We start from the raw sequence: 18,194 nt of genomic DNA, 5'->3' as shown, positions 1-18,194 counted from the left end.
ATCATAATTATATAGAGGCTTGGCTTGGAAGGCCCTCATTTTTAGGCGGAGATCTCTCATTATCGCGTGCGTCAACCGTTAGCCGGTAGGACATTAAGGTCCGCCCGTCTCGTCCAAAAATCAGGGTGGTCATTTTCTCTCAACCAAGTGACCACTTCCACTTCACGTCATCTCAGTTTTTTCTGTTAACCAATATGATGGAGAATCTCAACGGTGGCTCATTCACTTCTGACGAAGACATCGCTAGGGCTGCTCAGAGTTGTTTTCAAAAGCCACCCTGTTTTTTTTTATTCATCGCGCGAGGAAAAAGAGTGAGTGTATGTGTTGACCTTATCCTCCCATCATAAAGGGTGGCCATCAGTGTGAGCCGTCAGCGTGAGTTTCGCTCCAAGGCCCGGGAGGGGACTGACCCCATCTCAAGCACCTGATAATATATAATCGTGGACGCAAGAGCAAGACATTCCTTGGATTAGACAGAAAAGTCATTTGGTTTCAAAAGTGTATTGTATGAAACAGGCGTATGATTGGCGTTTTAGGCGATGAAGATATTGCTCTTCTCAAGATATATAAAATATTGACTCCAAATAACCACAAAAAGATCCACAGTGCAGTCATTGTTATTCACAGCAAGTACAAAGAACCCACTAAAGCTGCACAGAAACCAAGGTGGGCGAAGTCTTGCCGCAAAGGTCTCTGTCATAGACAATGTGTTTTTCCGGTCCACAGAGCAGGTGGAAGGCAAAGAAGCATAGGGACTTGATGTTGTGAATCTCTCCCGCTTTCGCCCAAAGTTCGCAGCCTGGAAAGCAAAAAATATTTTATCGGTCAGGCTCGTTCAAATGGGTTCAAAGGATGCTTCGACAAAGATGCCTGGGGTTTTTTCTATTCACCAGCTCTCACCATTGTTCCTGTGAGGAACCCTCAGTATATCGCAGTTGTCATATTCCGAGAAAGCCACAGGGTAATCAATGGTGAAAAATTTTTCTAGAAAAAAACCAAAAAATGAGTTTATGCATGGTACGGCACCTTATGATATGGTATATAACGTTTAACGTCCCAAGACGACGCGGGCCGTGAGGGACATCTTAGTGGAGGGCTCCAGATTAGATACGGCCACCTTGGGTTCCTTAACGTACACTGAGATCGCAGAATACAGTTCCAGCGTTACATCTCGGCCGTGATCGAAAACGTATCGTCGTGCTCCGCAGCCGAGTGATCTAATCACTGAGCAACCGCAGCTGGGCGAGAAACGAATTCAGTTTTTGTTACAGTATTCTTTATCAGTTTACATTGTAATGAACTCTAAAGGAAATTCATTCTAAGCAACACATTCAGTTAATCGGATGCATTTTCCTAGCGTTAACAATGCGCATGATGTTGGCCATGCTTTCCTATATATACTAAGTCCCGAGGTTCGAAATACTATTGCAAGTCACTGCTCTTGTGTCCCATGTCCCCTCCTTTCTTAAGTCCTCGGCCCTTGGTACGCTATGCGCTTCAGTCTTAACATGGCTGCCACCGGCACATTCGGTCACGCGAATGAAAGCCAGCAAACGCTTAATGAACTAAGTGACGGTTGGGATTCAACATTTTGTATAGACGTGCCCATGTATCTGCTGATACCGTAAGTGCCTTCCGTCTTTGTGGCCATCAAAGTTTTCCATTTGGCCACGCACATTGTAAAAAACATGGAAAGGTTGATAAACACGACTGGTAGTGTTCTCCTGCAAATTTAACATGGTTGCAGCTGAAATTTTAGCACCATTAAAATATCTTCTCTTTTTTCTGGGAATTTTAAAATCATTCCGGCTACGGACGGCAAGGTAAAAAAAAATTCCTGGCAATCATTCCTTGTTTGAGTGCATCTTAAGCTGTTGCATATAACCTGCGTACCTATGTAGTACTGTGTAGCATAGCCGGATGTTTGTAAAAATTACCTTAGACTTTCATATTTGCTTAGGAGCACAATGAATACCATTAAAGCTTCCTGGAAGTGCGATCTAGCAGTGCTAGGCAGCCTGAAACTGTTAATTCAATTGGAGGGGCATAACCGATTAATTATCCGTGCCCGGTATATACAGTATGACACAGAGAGCACTTTACCTAGAATTCACGAGAAAAACGATAATATAGCACTTCAATATCTTGTTAACGCAGCAAAATATTTTGAATACATTGAAACACTACGTTTACAATTTTTGGCTAAATAAAGATGCCGCCACGTTGGCTCAGTGGCATGGCGCTCGGCTGCTGACCCGAAAGCTGCGGATTCGATCCCGGCCGCGGCGGTCGAATTTCGATTGAGGCGAAATTATAGAGGCCGTGCGCTGAACGATGTCACTGCACGTTAAAAAACCCCAGGGGGTCGAAGTTTTCGGAGCTCTTCACTACTGCGTCCCTCATAGCTTGAGTCGCTTTCGGACGTTAAACCTTCATAAACCGTAAATATAATCGAGAAAACGCAGAGCAACGCTTCTATTAATTTGTGAAATTCCGTGTTATTCTAGTAGACGCAATCCTCAACTGCGGAAATAAGAAACATTCGACAAGGATGTGCACCATGCTTGCCGTGCCGCTAAAAGCGAGGTACAATGGGTTTGAAAAAACAGGAATTAGAACTCAGAGCCTCTTGCTTGATGAGCACGCGTAGAGACTGCTTGCATGCATTAAAATGAACTATACTCGTATTTTAAAATGCATTCCATGAGAGGCACAGTGAAATTGCTGTTTAGCAGCCTTTCTTATAGTTATGATTTGAATAAAATGACAAGAAACGTTGCTACTTTTGCGTAAAAAATTAAGCCGCAAAAATAAAGTAAGGAAATGTTAGTATCTTGCCCATAATTTCCTGCATGATAGCCTAACGTTGAAGTGCTCTACCTACCTTTGGATTCCGCTGCTTCGATTACATTGGGCACGCTGTATCCTTCAGAAGCACGAACAAACGCGTAAACGTTGTGAGTTTTGCTGGTAAAAAAAAAAACAGTGTGAAGATTTAGTCGCACGCACTTCTAGGCAAATGAAATGCTTATTTTGTGCCTTCCAACACCAATTTCGCAAGGATTGACGATGAACTTGGCATTTGTGGCCAAATCCTCTCAGCTAGGTTGGGAACATTGCACAGTTTAGAATGTGCAGCCGTCTTGTACTTTTCGTCTTTTTTTCGAAACACTCAACGTTGCCGGCTCATGCCGTAACAGTGAACGGCTCCTGTCTATTATTCCATTTCCTAATTAAAATGGGGTCGAGGGGGCGGAAACAGTGAGTGTGAGTGTATTTATAACTCTAGAGTGGAATTATTGGTAACGCCAGTGACAAATGATTCACGGCGTGCGGAAAGCAAGACACCGAGTGCTCAAGCCACTACATTAGTTAACCATGGCTTGCACCTGTCAAGAGATTTCAGTGCTGCTGCAATTATCGAATCAGCTTCCTTTCTGCGACAAGGGCAGCCTTACTTTCTTAAATGCCCATTAAGTTCAAGCTCACCTTAGACAACTATCTTTTGACATATTAATGAGAAGTATCAGTTAAATACTTGCTTTCACAGTGCCCTCCAAAACCCTTTTAAATGTTGACAGTGTTCGCTGTCGGCAGTTTTGACAGCTCTGCTATCATTCTTGTGAAACTCTTACTGTGCATCCTATTCAATCATCGCAAGCATTAACACAATTTCGCGGAGTCAAGAATTAAGCAACAGCTCCATTTGATTGTGCTTATAGAGCTGTAATACCTAAATAGTCAGCAATGTAGTTTTTGCTTCTAGCGGCGTCTTCCCCGCGATGGATGGAGTAGTGTTTCAGCCTGCATAACATTACGCCTACTTCTAGTGCTTTTATACTCCACCACACTCAGCGCAAATTTTTCTTGCAGACCGAATATTTGTGCCCACAACTGTTACGCTAGGGTGGGAATGATTTTCAAACACAGTAATAAAAATTACATAATGTAGAGAACAGCCACTTCAAGAAGTCTTACGACGTCCTGCAAAAGAACACTTCAGAGTTGACCATACCCTGCTTTGAAAGAAACCCCGTTCTGTAATGCAACTACATTGCGAATTCGATGTTTAAGACTGCAAAGAAAGCGTATTTAAGGTCTGCTTTGAATTTATTACCGCTTTATTTTTAAAACAAAAGATATTCAAGAAAATGCAATGGTTCTTTTTACCTCCGGTTTCAGATACTGAAGTTTGGAAGAAGGCGTTACTGCTAAAGAAGATAAGGTAATGTCATCGAAAGATGTTGCTTTTCATAGTGCGAATTCGTGACAGGCATACGCGTTCATTAGTAATCAGTCACTGACCATTGCTTAGTGTGTATTGAGTGCGGGCAGGATAGTGCGGAGATATCGAACATTATATTATGTACTGCCCAGAGAGTAAAACGCGCTAAAGTATGCGATGTTCTCTTCCTTGAAGAAGACAGGAACCCGTCACAGTACAGTTCAGGACATTGCCTACCCGAGTGGAAACCAGACGTGCAGAAGGGAGGCGGCACGCCTTCTTTTAACATTTCTGCAGGACACGGATCTTGTTTCTAAATGGTGACAGCAGGAACGGACTATGGCCTACTGTGATTGAATGTGTGCGTAGATGGTGTCTTCCGGAGTGGACTACGTTATACTGTGAGTGAATGTGTGTATGGATTGTGGCACTACAATGGTCTATGTTCTGCTGTGATTGAATATGTGCATAGATGGTGACTTCTGGAGTTGACTGTGATATTGATTGTGTGGATTGATTGTGTGCATAGATGGTGACTGCGGGAGAGAATGTGTGCTATTATAAGAGACTGTGCGCATAGCGGGGTAGATGCGACCGGCTTTAGGACATTGTTAATATAGAAGGGACGCTACGGTGGAGCAATTGCCGGCAGATAAAGCAAGGATGACCCCCCCTTTAGCATTCAATACCTCAACTCAACTCAACTCACTCGCGTGGTGCGGCAAAGATACATAACACAGTGCGGAGAAACTGTACTACGATACAGAACAATATGAATTTTAATATAGAGGGCTTTGCGTGTTCCGCGAAATAGTGGGTCCAGAGTTCGCATGTGCACAATGTTAACGGGTAAATAGCGTTAGCGCTCGCACGCAATTTTCAAAGCTAGCTTGGCGGTTCTTTTGCGCACTTAGCGTGAAAACATGGCAGCATCCGACCAAATAAGAGCCGCCCGCTTCAGCCGAATAAGCAGTCCTTGCTGTCCCGGTCGGCAGATTAACTGGTAACTAGTAATGTTGCTGCCTTTCGCTATCACTGACTTTGCTTCGACGACAAAGTGTAAGCTGCAATGGAGCCAGGGCAGTTTTTGAGCTGCGCTCTCAGTTCTTGCGCGCTCGAGAAGAATGGGCCCCCGCTGCTTTGCGAGCGTCCGTAACTGCTCGAAACGAAACAGGAATAGGTTTCGTGGTTAGACATGATGTTTTGTGTGTTTAAATAATTGATATGGGCGATCGGTATTAAATCTGCCAAAATATATATCTCCAGCATAGTATCTCATTTTTTGGAAATGTTCTTGCTTGAGTGGTTTGTACTTATCATTTCGCTAACAACATGGCGCCACAGTGTTTGCATTTATAATTTGACATACTTTATTATTATTATTATTATTATTACTTTATTTATATTTGACATAAGCCCAGGCATTTTCTTTCGCTGGCGGAAATTACGCTACTATATAAATGGGCGGGAAAAATTGATATGTTAACGCTAGTTTGGCAAATTAGCGGCTGCGGTGATCATTTTTAAGGAGCCTTCCGCCTCTATGTAATGTAAAACGTGTTTAATGCTTTCGGACCGCATCCTAGAACTATTTGTGGGGACGTGTTGCTTACATTAAGCTAAGCTCCGCTAGGTCTGCTATCACGCTAACGTTATACTAAAACTCTATAATAACCACATCAGCACGACATCGCATGCGTTGTCCCTTAATCGATGTCTGATCATTGCAAAGGTAGTAGTATCACGAGCAGACCGTCGAAAAACCTGTGGGGCTTCGTCGCTCGGAGGTTCGCGCTCTAGTTTCTAGTTTCTTGTTCAAAGAGCACTCTGCCCCCCATTCCCACGACGGAAAGGAGCCAACAGAACTCATGCTGGGCAGGAATGTTTACTCCGCCCTGTGTTATTTTGGGTGCCACTTGTGTGATATATTTCTAGGGCTTTTTGCTTAAGTTTGCGGTACAAGACATGTAAGCTAGAGGTTTGACGCCTTTGTTATCACACCTCTCTTTCCAAATTTTAAAACCGTCAGACGGCAAGTCCAGGAGAGAGGAGGGCAAATAAGCAGTGTAGTGGCGCCATCTTCTTGTGCATACTGTGAGAACGGGCCGTCTACCTGGTGCATCCATCGGTTTTATTTTAGCTAGTTTTCCCAGATGCACTGACACAACTGCAAAGCATACAAGTTGCAGAATTACGTAATTCCCTCGAGTTTCGCGGGGGAGCAATTGGCAGCGGAAATCGGGAACGGCATGTGCGATTTTTTGCACCAACGCAGTCAGCTTTCCGTGCCAGAAATAGTGAAATTTTTCGCGAAACGCAGTGCCTCATCCGGTAACTCACATTTGCCTTCCTTAAACCTCACGGATCTTTTTTATTCTTGATCAAGCCTTAATATCGCACAAGCCAGTTATTTGCATGGTGAAATTTTCCTGCACTAAACAATCACATATGACTGGCACCTTTCACGGGTGTGGCGCCAATTAGTTGGCGCATAATAAAGAAGTGTTTGTTACCACCATAACTGCAACTACGTTTTAGCAATGCAACAAGGTTGTCGAACAAAACCTAGCCAGGGACATCACCGCTAATACGCATAAAATAATCCTTACGTCAATCCGTCCTTGAGATCTATGGATCCGAACACGTTGATGGTGTATTTTTCTTCTTCGTTGACAGAAACTAATTCACTAAAAACACATTTTATGTTTGCTCCGTAGAGTGGCTCATCTTCATAAGACCTCATGTACAGGTAATACTTTCCTGGCACCTTGAGCGACTGGAAGAAAATAAAAGTAAACAGAATATTAGATGTTTTTTTTTGTTCCGGAAGGACACGGTCGAATGCTCTGAAGGAAACGCTGAAATATAGTTTCTATTTCTTTCTCATCATTTCATTAAGTGTGAATAACGTCTTCAGTCATTAGCTGCACAAAAACTCTGCTTGAAGCCAAATTCTACTACATTACAGAATGACATATTGGCAAATACTTGAGGGTGTGGTTTATTACATTTGCAGATTAAACTATCGTATGTTCGATGTTTAAGCGAGACCTTATTGACCGAGATACAGCTCTATGGTACAGTCATTGAATCATGATTTAATTACATTTATTTGCTTGTGTTAGTTGGTGAATCGAAAATTGCATTGCTATCGCCAACCCCGTTTAAGCTGCGCTGACATTACTTAACGACTTAATGATAAAAGATGGTGAAAATAAATGTCGGGCGAAGAGGCTCACTGCCTTAATTTTTTTTTTCGTGTCACCTCTCCTGCTCCTTCACTTGGGATGAAAGTAGCCAGTTTTTTGGACGGGAATATGAGACAGCGGATTAACTGTTCAGTGAAGGAAGGAGGCAATGTATAACGGCTCGCATTGTATTTGTGTTTGTCTCATGTTTACAGGTTCTTTTTTTTATAGCCTCGAGCCACCTGTTTTAAAGAGCTCTTGTAGCATTACATTGTCTTTTTGATGCCGCAACTCTAGAGTCTGTCCAATTTAGTTCAAGTGACAAGCATGTAAAAATGCACAGAACTCTGCTTGCAATGTCGCCAGGGAGGTTGGCGAAATTTACCCAGTAGTGAGTTCAGTACCAGTTATGATAAAGCCTGCTGCAATCCAGCTTGTCTACAAATGTTGATTTATCGTATATAATCTCATCTAAATCCATCATGTCCTATAATGTTCTCTTTGTTCTACCCTGCCTTGCGAGTGGAGCGGCAGGTTAGTAAAAGATTCAGAACATCCTCTCAGCATATACGCTCATAAGTTTACTTTTCTATGCGTAGCGATTGCTCTGGGGTTTTTAAAATAATTTCGATTATCTAAGCTCACTAGAAAACATATCGCACTGTATTGCAAATGAGACGGTATTGTGTCAATTAATTGAGTCCACCGTGAAGGACGGATAGTATTGGAGGCATTATGGAAGCCGCATCACTGAATTTACTTGATGTTTATTACAACAGCAACCACCAGGGTTATATCTAGGACGTTGAAAAACATTAGGCGCACTCTGATTATCACAGCTGAAAGAGGTCGTTTTTCTAGGGCCATAGCCATATACGTTATATCGTCGACGCCAATGATGTCTTTCTATACAAAGGAAACTTCAGAGGGCGGGCGCAGGCTGTGTGCGAGTGCTATTTGCCTTTATTCGATCATTTTGATGCAAAGCCCGGTGCAAACCGTCGACAGAAGTGTGAAAGTCGCCCGCTCAATACATTTTTGCTAATTTTTTCTCCTGACCCTAAACTTTCTATCAGGGCTGCCAATTGAAATGACAGGTCAAGACATGTGAGTAGCAGATGGCTAAAGTCGAAACGATCAGTGATAGACAAAGTAAAATATGCCAGGTCTTACCTTCCAAGCGTCTTGGTATTTTGAAAGGTAGGGCTTTCGCTCCACTAATTGTGTTTCACTGAGTGCAGCGGTCGCAGTGAGGAGCAGGACACAAGTGGCACTAAGGCCCATCATTCCAGTACGTGAGATGATCTTGAGAAGGTTGTTGAAGAACGCTTTAAAAGCGCAAGCAGCCAACATATTAAAAACCAAATTGTAATCACTGCAACCAGTTCTAAATAGAAAAATAATTGCACGGTTACAAAGTAGCACTCCCAATCGGTATTTGCTAGGAATAGTGAGACGGTTCCTTCGACGGCCGTGCGGCCCACATGACCGAGAAACGAGAGCTGATAAGGCGTATGCAGGAGAGACTAGCGCCGCCACAACGCGGTCGCCACCCAGCTGAGATTACAGCGGTTGCGAGCGGAACACGTACGTTTAACAAGGCCTGCAAATGAGGAAGGCAAACAGTAGCGCCGAAAAACACACACACTGCAGAATAATGACGTAGGACAAGCGCTTTTCCGCAAAGGAGCTGTGTCAGGATCCCAGTCCAAAATATATGAGACGTACCTATTATGCAGCAATGTTACGCAGCATTATTGTGTGCACAGCACACGGACGCCTTTGGTCTTCGCCTCGGCACCCGTGTGCTGTGCACACAATAATGCTTCGCGGCATTGCTGCATATTAGATGTCTCAAATATTTCGAACTCGGATTCTAACATTGCTGTACGATGTCAGTCCACGTTAAAGATCCCCAGGTGGTCGAAATTATTCCCGAGTCCTCCACTATGGCACCTCTTTCTTCGTTTCTTCTTTCACTCCCTCCTTTACCACTTCCCTTACGGCGCGGTTCAGGTGTCCGTCGAGATGGGAGAAAGAAACTGCGCCATTCCCATTCCCTAAAAACCAATATTCGTGTGCACTGATGCCACAAAAATCAATTCAACTATTGATTTGATTCCTTTAACTCGACATTGCCGCTCAGCGGTATACATTCACCATTGCCGTGAAAATTGAGATATATAGCTTTGCTAGACGCCAAGTTATGCAGAATTGCTTGAACATAGCTCTTCCGGCTTAGAAAACTGTGCAAGATAAAGATGCGCAATAGAAACAATCGCGTATATCATATATTTTCTATCTTTACCTTACGCATGTCGTAATATCGAAGATGGGCTAGATCATGTTGGAGCCGTTAGCTTTAAGTTTCGGTCATAATTCGCGGCCAGTTATGCAGCGCGGTACACTAATGCAGTAAGACAAAAAATCTCAATATTGACGCCAGTTTCGACGCAACACTGCGTGCCTAAGGGAAAAGTACGTAGCTAATTTTTCAAACCTGAAATACAAGCGCACCACGTAAGTTTTACTGCGTTAAAGGCATTAACGTGGTTCTTTTGAAGACACCATGCTCCTCTCTCAGGGGTAAGAATAACCGTTCAGCGCTTCGCATTTTGCTAATTGACGGCCAGCAGTGCTTTGATCGCGGAAAAGTGGTTCCGCATTTATAAAAACTGAATTGCGAGCAGATTTGTAATAAATGCACAGAGTTGTAAATGAATTAATTTGGAACAGATATTTAAGATGTCGTTAAATTAAAGTGCACCATATTTTTCCGGAACACGTTTTCTCTGTTGATCCGTCCTTCACATCAGAAAAAAAAGAAAAGTTGCAAATCTGTCAGAACGCCTCTCGCAGAACTATATTTTTTCACTGCAATAATGTCTCCTGGGTCTAATGAAAAAAGGCATTTCCTTTGCTAGTTCGATGCTAATCCACAGTTCTGCTACGCCAATGCCACTCACCAAAACGTCCTGAATACATTACAATAGACAAAATACACGAAGAAGAAAAAACCGTATTAACCATGCGCTAAATAAAAGAATGGTATATTCTACAGGTTTTGAACCCATAACCAACCGCTTTTTCACGCAATAAACTTTGTGGCTATTACTCACAGATCGGACGCGAGTCTCGCAGCCTGATAGACGTCTGACGCGCCTGCAGGTGAGTAGAAGTGATGAGGCCCCCGAAGGAAGGCAGACGTACAAAAAAGGAACAACCTGCCCACGCAGACGGCCTTGGAGGAAAGTCTCCTGACGATGAAGGAACAGAATGCATCCCAGATAAAGGAAACTTATCAATCATTTAGAGTACGCTGAAGTAAGCAGCAATCGCTGACATGCCGCCGATCGGGCTTACTTGTAGGGTTGGCTTCGTTACGTGCGGGACGCGTGGAGAATGAAACGTTGGCTGAACTCGACTTAAGGCAGCATTCTGGTTTTGAGCGGCTGCTGCCTGGCTGCGTTGCGATGAAAATTGTAGGCAAGCAACACACTTTTTTGTGGAAGTTAAGTGCCATGTCCACTCCGTGTTTTTTTCTTACGCTGTCGACAGCTTGCGTGCACGTTAACAGGCTGTAACTGCCGCTGCGACTACAGGCAGATGATTAAAGTGGAAGGGAATATATGAAAAAGCTCTAGTCCTTTTTCAGTAGTTAGAAAGCACTGCTTGTATTCAAGAAAGTTTCAACATGTATGTCGCACTGCTTCGTGCTTCTGACTTCGAAAGCATTACAAAAGATATATTTTCTAAAAAGAATGGTTGGTAGCAACTTTTGTACGTTAAGAATTCCCAATTTCTTCATTGTCAATCTTTAAGTTTCACCTGGAATTCTGGTGCCATATGCGACATTCAGGGCAATCCTTTGCAGTATGTTGTTCAGCACATTTTGAGCTTGAAGACTCGTCCATGCAGAATAATCCTTAGCGCAGCCTTCATTCACCAGGCGCTGTAGATGTCTTCAACCGTAATTGCACGTTCCACATTGATCTTATTTTGCGTACATCTGCGCACTCTTCTTAGCTTCTAAGCAACATAGTCAATGTGGTAAGTTAAGGACTATGACTCGTCAATACGCATACCTAGAAATACCACCGTAGTAGATGAGCTCACGCCACCTCCGGAAAATCCTTAAAATTTTCTTTCTCCATATATGGACTCCGGCTAAATACTCACTTATATTTGTGAGTCGGGAAAGCAAATCACCTGCGTCTTATGTTTATTGACAAGAATAAGATTCCTGTGATGCCACGCTAAAATACTGTACCTTTTTGCTGTGAAGAAAAAGTGTTGCACTAACACGGACCTGCCGCCACCACTTGCGTAGTACCATCATCGTACTGAAAGCTTAAATAGTTGAATGGTAGATTATACAGATAAGTTATATGTAATTTTAAAAGGGGCCTAAAATTGATCTTTGAACTACTCCAAAATCAGGCAGCGATATATAATCTCGTATTCTTTGGTTTAAACATCTGGGGTGTTTGGTAAAAACAATCGAAGAATAACTGGTACGCTTCATGAAATCCCAAAATTGGCAATCTGCTAAATACTAACTTTTGGTTTAAGGTGTCAAACACCTTTTGTTTGCAATAGGCTGAAGACAACTTTACTGACACCAATTTTCTTATCTATAAAGTCAGCGCTACAAAAGGTATGGTGGTCTTCAGAAAAGAGGCGATATTTCTCACAAAAGTAAGGCATTTGTTTCCACAATAATTACTCAAGTATGCATTTAACAGAGTAGAACAACAGTGGTAGGTCTGTAATCACCGCTGTCTGGTTATTATTGTTGCAGATTGGTCTGACAGCTAAGACTTACTTTGTGGAAATTTGTCGGACCTTACTACAGTTGACAATAGACGCGAAAGCAGAGTTTTAGGCTTACTGAAGTCCATAATGAGATGCGCTTATAATCGCATTATGACCACAGGCTTTACATTAAAAGACATGAAAATGCCGTTCTTTATTTATTGTCCAATAATGCCTATCATATATGCTGAAATTACATTGCGAATGACTTAACAGGAAAGATCAATAACTTTTACCTTCGTCACTCTGTTGGTGGTGCAATATAGCATCACGCCGGAATGACACAACAAGAAGGAACGATTTATTCAGGCAGCCCCTTTTATAGCCCGCCGGTGAGGTGACGTTGTGATCACGTGGTCAAGCCAAGGTTTGCCGACGACGCATCATCTCTCCCCCCTTAAAGAGGAAAGCGTACAGGTGGCCGTCGCTGTCTGGTTGATCTTCGCAAACCAGGCGGGCCAGTTTCCGTCCCGGATGCTTCTGGGCTATCTTGCGACGTGGTCGGAGCGTCGTCCGCAGGTTCCCGCTTGCCAACTTCTCCAGGGGCTCTGTCTTCTGATTCAGTCCGACGTCTCAGTTGGTCCAAGTGCCGCCGCTGAAGACCTTGCTCCGAGTCAACGGAGACCATCCTGGAGCCCTGTTGACCATGCACTACTCCTGGAATCCACCTGCGACCTGCTCCGAAACTGCGCATCCAGACCGGTTCTCCCACATCCAATTTTGTCGCACCTACTCTTCGCTGGCTTTCTGCCGACTTCTCACCGGGCGTGATGCAATCCATCTTTGTTCTTATCTGGTAGCCGAATAAGTGTTCCGCGGGCGACTTGCCATGCTTAACAGGCGTTCGGCGATATCGGAACAAAAACTGAGCTATACGCATTTCCAGGTCTTTTCCAGGGTTTTTCTTTAGCCCTTCCTTGAGCGTGCGCACAGCTCTTTCGGCTAAACCATTCGATTGTGGGTGATAAGGGGCTGTTGCGAGTTGCTTTACGTTGTTTCGTGCCAGAAACTCGCGAAAAACGGCGCCCAAAAATTGTGGACCGTTATCTGAAACGAAGGTTTTTGGAAGGCCGAAGCGTGCAAATATTGACCGTAGTGCGTCCACCGTTGTTTGCGATGTGGCAATTTTCATTGGAATTGCTTCTATCCATTTTGTTTCAGAGTCTACGACGACCAATACCATATGTCCGTCCATTGGGCCTGCGAAATCTGCGTGTAGTCTGCTCCATCTTTCCCCGGTTTCTGGCCACGCCAAAGGTATCTGTGCCGGTGGCATCGCAGCGGCCTGTGCACAAATAGAGCATGATTTCACCAGTCGCTCTATGTCAGAATCCAGACCCGGGTACCAAAACAGCGTTCTCGCCGTGCTTTTCATGCACGTCATACCAGGGTGCGTCTCATGGAGCAGCCCCAACAAACGCTTTGCCGCCGCCATAGGTAGAACAATGCGATGTCCCCAGTACACCAAATTGTGGCTCACGGTTAGCTCTGTTCTTCTGTTGAAGTACGCCCGGAGATGCTCAAGATCCTGCGGTAGATACGGAGGCCATCCGTCGGCAATCCACCTTTTGACCTGTTGAAGAGTGGCGTCTCGGTTTGTCATTTGTTCAACCTCCCGGGCGCCGACCGCCGTTTCCTCAAGACACTGGGCATACAAAACGTACTCGTCGGGAGCGACATCCCGCGGCTCCGTAACCGGCAATGGCAAGCGACTGAGGGCGTCTGCATTGGAATTCTCGCTGCCCTTGCGGTACTGCAATGTGTAGCTGTAGTTGCCAAGGAACAAGGCCCAGCGCTGGATTCTCGCAGCCGCCATCGGTGGTATTGGTTTGCCTGGATTGAATAAACCAGTAAGAGGCTTGTGGTCGGTTACTAACACGAACCGATGTCCATACAAGTAGTCCTTGAACCGTGCGACGCCGAACACCAGTGCTAGTGCTTCTTTTTCTAACTGAGAGTAGTTACGCTCTGCCTTTGTGAGTGTCCTGGACCGGAATCCGATGGGGTAGTCAACACCGTTCACACGGTGGGACAAAACGGCCCCAATGCCTACTGATGACGCATCGCACTCAAGCCGCAGTGGCTTATCCGGGTCGTAATGAGCAAGGAACTTGGAAGCCACAATTGCCTGCTTAACTTTCTGAACAGCTTTTTCTTGTTCCTTGTTCCACTCCCACTTGGCCCCTTTAGCTAGGAGGGCGTACAGCGGAGCCAGCACAGTGGCCAGATTGGGCAAGAACTTGCCGTAATAATTTACAAGTCCGAGAAAAGCTTTCAGCTCACTCACTGAAGTAGGTTCTGGGGCTTCGATAACAGCCTTGATGTTATCGTCCTTTGGTCGCAGACCCTTAGCGTCGATCCGATGGCCGAGAAAAGTGACTTCGTCTTGCCGGAATTTGCACTTATCCTTGTGCAGTCGGAGACAGTACTCCCGCAGGCGTTGCAGCACCCTCTTCAGCCTTGATACATCGTCCTTTTTTTCAGCGATTATAATATCATCCAGGTACACCTGAACTCCTGGAATATCGCCCAGCAGCGCGTCCATCCGCCTCTGGAATATAGCTGGAGCCGAACTTATGCCAAAAGGTAATCGGTTAAACAGAAGAGGCCTTTCTGAGTGTTCAGCACTGCTATCTTTTTGGCATCCGCGTCTAAAGGTAGCTGGTTGTAGGCTTGGCGTAAGTCCAACGTCGTAAATACTTCTCCGCCATTCAGCTTAGCAAAAATGTCGTCCACTCGAGGCAACGGGTACTGTTCCATCACTGTGGCTGCATTCACTGTCATACGAAAGTCTCCGCACACTCGGAGAGACCCATCGCCCTTTAAAACGGGTACCACTGGTGTTGCCCATTCGGCGGTTTTCACAGGCGCCAGGACATCTTGCGCAACCAGTTGGTCCAGCGCTTCAGACATCTTGTCCCTCAAAGCGTAGGGAACCGTACGGGCCTTAAAAAACTTTGGACACGCATTCTCTTTCAGCTGCAATGTGACCGGTGATCCCTTGCATACGCCGAGTCCTGGAGCAAACACGTCAGCATATTCGTTGAGCAGCTCTTGCAGTTCCGTGCTGTCAGCTTTTATCTCGACTGGTTGAACACTCGCGACCACACGCGACAGCATTGCCACCCCAGCCTCGTTGAATGCTTTGATTGTGTCTCTGCCGCACAAAGATGGTCCGACGCTGTCGACCACTACGACCGTACCCGGAATGCCTTTCCCGTCGCATGTAGCCGTCATACTGAGCTGTCCGACAACTGGAAGTTCGCCCAAGAGGCAGGATAGCTTAAGCTGTGATTTGCGCAACGGCGGCCATAGCGCCTCGTACTTCCGGAACGTCGCTACGGAGATGACACTCACGGGTGATCCTGTGTCCACCAGCATAGTAAGAGGGATGTTATTCCAATTAATGTCCTTGTAAATTGGCCGAACCTTGCGGATGCTGGCTTCTTGGTGGAGAACCGCTGCAATAGTGTACAGGGCTTCGCTGTCGTCCGAGCTCGTGTCCCCTGCTGCTGCCATTGCGTAGGAGCCCTGGCGTCGTTGGCCTCCCGGGTGCGATGCGTGCCGAAGGAAACTTGTGCTGGACTGGCACATTCGGCGCAGATGTCCTCGTTTGCCGCACCGGTAGCACACCGCGTGAAGGTGTTTGCATTCCGCCTCGGTGTGCGACTCGCCACCACACCTGCCACATGTATCGCACTTCTCCAGCCTTGTGCGCGGCTTCGATGAACGACTCTTTTGACGGGCAAAATGTACCTCTCCTGGCTCTGAAGAGTGCATGCTTTTGGCGTTCTGGGAGGCTTTCTGTGCCGAGACAACAAAGTCTTCCGCCTCTTCTAGTGTAAGCTTCCGTTGAGTCAGTAAGTGTCGCCGGACGTCTTCATCTTGCACACCGCACACAATTCTGTCCCGTAACATGCGCTCCAGTGACGTTCCGAAGTTGCACTTCTCCGCTAGCCGCCTAATTTCCGCAATGAAGTCCTGGGCAGACTCCCCGTCTTTTTGCGAGCGCCTGAAGAAAGCATAACTTGCAGCGATCTCGTTAACTTGCGGAGCATAGTGGTCTTCCAAATGCTGGACGACTTCTTGGTAACTCAGCTCATTCACTTGTTTTGGATGACACCGCCCCTGCACCACTCGCACCGCACTGTCTGTGAGCGAAGCTATGAGCAGCGCTCGCTTCTTCGTTGGTTCCGCGATGCTATGGGCTTCGAAGTAAGCCTCCAGCCGAACACGATACGTAGGCCACGTACCTTCTGCATCCGTGAATTCCGGTGGCCGCCCGGCACTCATTCTTGCGCACGTAAGTTCGCCTAGCGCCGGCGCGCTATCTCGTCGCCACTGCAATATAGCATCACGCCGGAATGACACAACAAGAAGGAACGATTTATTCAGGCAGCCCCTTTTATAGCCCGCCGGTGAGGTGACGTTGTGATCACGTGGTCAAGCCAAGGTTTGCCGACGACGCATCAGGTGGGACAAAGAAATTATGTTGAATTATTCAGTTAATTGTTCGAGCTGTTAGCTAGGGGGATATGTAATAACGGCGTCATCAAGGTTCCTCTGTTGCTTCCGCCTAAAGAATTGAAAATATTCCAAAATTTACTCAAGTCTCTCTTGCAAGCTTTGTAGCGATTTCTGCGGTATTGGTTTCTTTTCGTTAGTATCTCTTTTTTTGTTTATTCTTAGTTTGCTTGTTTCCTGATTGAGCACTAAGATTTCTGGATCCTCTTTACAACTTTGCCACACTCCACATTTGTTCTTTCAAGAAACGTAATTCTATTATTCCCTGTTTATGAATGGCGTATGAGCGTTTTTTCTGTCAATGCGCACTTTCCTTTGGGAAACCCTGGAGAAAGTCAGCAGAATAGACACATTTTGCTGATATGCCTCCAGATAGTTCGGCTGGAGACATCCCTAGACTTATCCAAACAGGTAGCAAAGGGCTTTGTTATGAAAGCCAAGCTGTTATCTAATTTTCACTTAGAAAACCGTTCTTCAGAGTCGTAAATCACACTAAATTTAAACGTTACGGTAAAACAGCCATTCTTGCACGCCAACTTACAACCTACAAGCTTATAAAATATGGCTTATAAGCTATGCTTGAAGAAAAATCCTTTATCTTTTGTCGTTGCACGTTGAAGGCATCAAAACCGCACTATCGCTTTTTGATATCCAGGCTCTATAAACTTTACCCACACAAAGCTAACTCCAGTTTTTGTCTCCAAGTAAAGCGCTTACAAGAGGCAGGCTTTATGCCTTCGGTACATAGGTTTCAGGCGGATACATTTCCGAAGAAACTGCTGAAGCTTGATAGGAGCGTTGATGGCCAAAATCAAATTAAGTCCTCTGGTGTGTGCATAAATTTTCACATAATGTGGAAAAGGTAGGAAGAAGTTTGATGTCAACCGGCGTCAACGTTGTTATTACGGCTCCTTGTTAAGTGTTTGGTTTGTGTCCTCTTGCCAGCAGGCACCTGGATGAACAGAAAGTATGTGACATTAACAATACAGCAAACACGTCGTTTTTACTGTGGGTGACCTTTAGTTGTGGTCGTTGAATAGGGCAGTCAGGGTGATGCTTAAATAATAGGCTGAGGGAATATGCATCGTCCTTGGATTCCAGTAAAGGCAAGAACCTGTGAGTGTGAGTTGGATCCATTCTTTTATATTGCTCAAGTAAATTACCGTGCCTCTGGTAGGCTTGCAAGGAATATCCTTGTGGGCTTGAGGTCACCGCTGTGGCTCAGTGGTCATTGCGCTCGGCTGCTGACCCGAAAGACCCGTGTACATTGCGATGTCAGTGCATGTTAAATACCTCCAGGTGGTCGAAATTTCTGAAACCCTTCACTACTGCTTCCCACATAGCCGGAGTCGCTTTGGGACGTTAAATCCGCATAAACCATAAACCTTGGGACCTTGCTTGTTAGCAGATTCATGAGTGAGGAAGCCATATTTAGCTAAAAT

The 18,194-nt window shown here is 45.2% G+C and overlaps 1 protein-coding gene across 1 annotated transcript; it reads right to left on the bottom strand.

Annotated features, from left to right (window-relative positions):
- Positions 1-312: 312 nt before the first annotated feature.
- On the bottom strand, positions 313-10,640 carry LOC144123244 (female-specific histamine-binding protein 2-like). Its single transcript, XM_077656105.1, has 6 exons — positions 10,533-10,640; positions 8,587-8,741; positions 6,835-7,001; positions 2,885-2,967; positions 901-984; positions 313-799 (listed from the first exon to the last, which is right to left on the bottom strand). The coding sequence occupies exons 2-6, from the start codon at positions 8,698-8,700 to the stop codon at positions 645-647; spliced, it is 603 nt and encodes a 200-aa protein (XP_077512231.1). The 5' UTR covers positions 8,701-8,741; positions 10,533-10,640; the 3' UTR covers positions 313-644.
- Positions 10,641-18,194: the final 7,554 nt, after the last annotated feature.

The sequence above is a fragment of the Amblyomma americanum genome, chromosome 3 (genome assembly GCF_052857255.1).
Source record: "Amblyomma americanum isolate KBUSLIRL-KWMA chromosome 3, ASM5285725v1, whole genome shotgun sequence".
Taxonomy (NCBI): Eukaryota; Metazoa; Arthropoda; class Arachnida; order Ixodida; family Ixodidae; genus Amblyomma; species Amblyomma americanum.
Note: the sequence above shows the minus strand (reverse complement) of the source record. Positions and strands in the feature narration are given on the sequence as shown.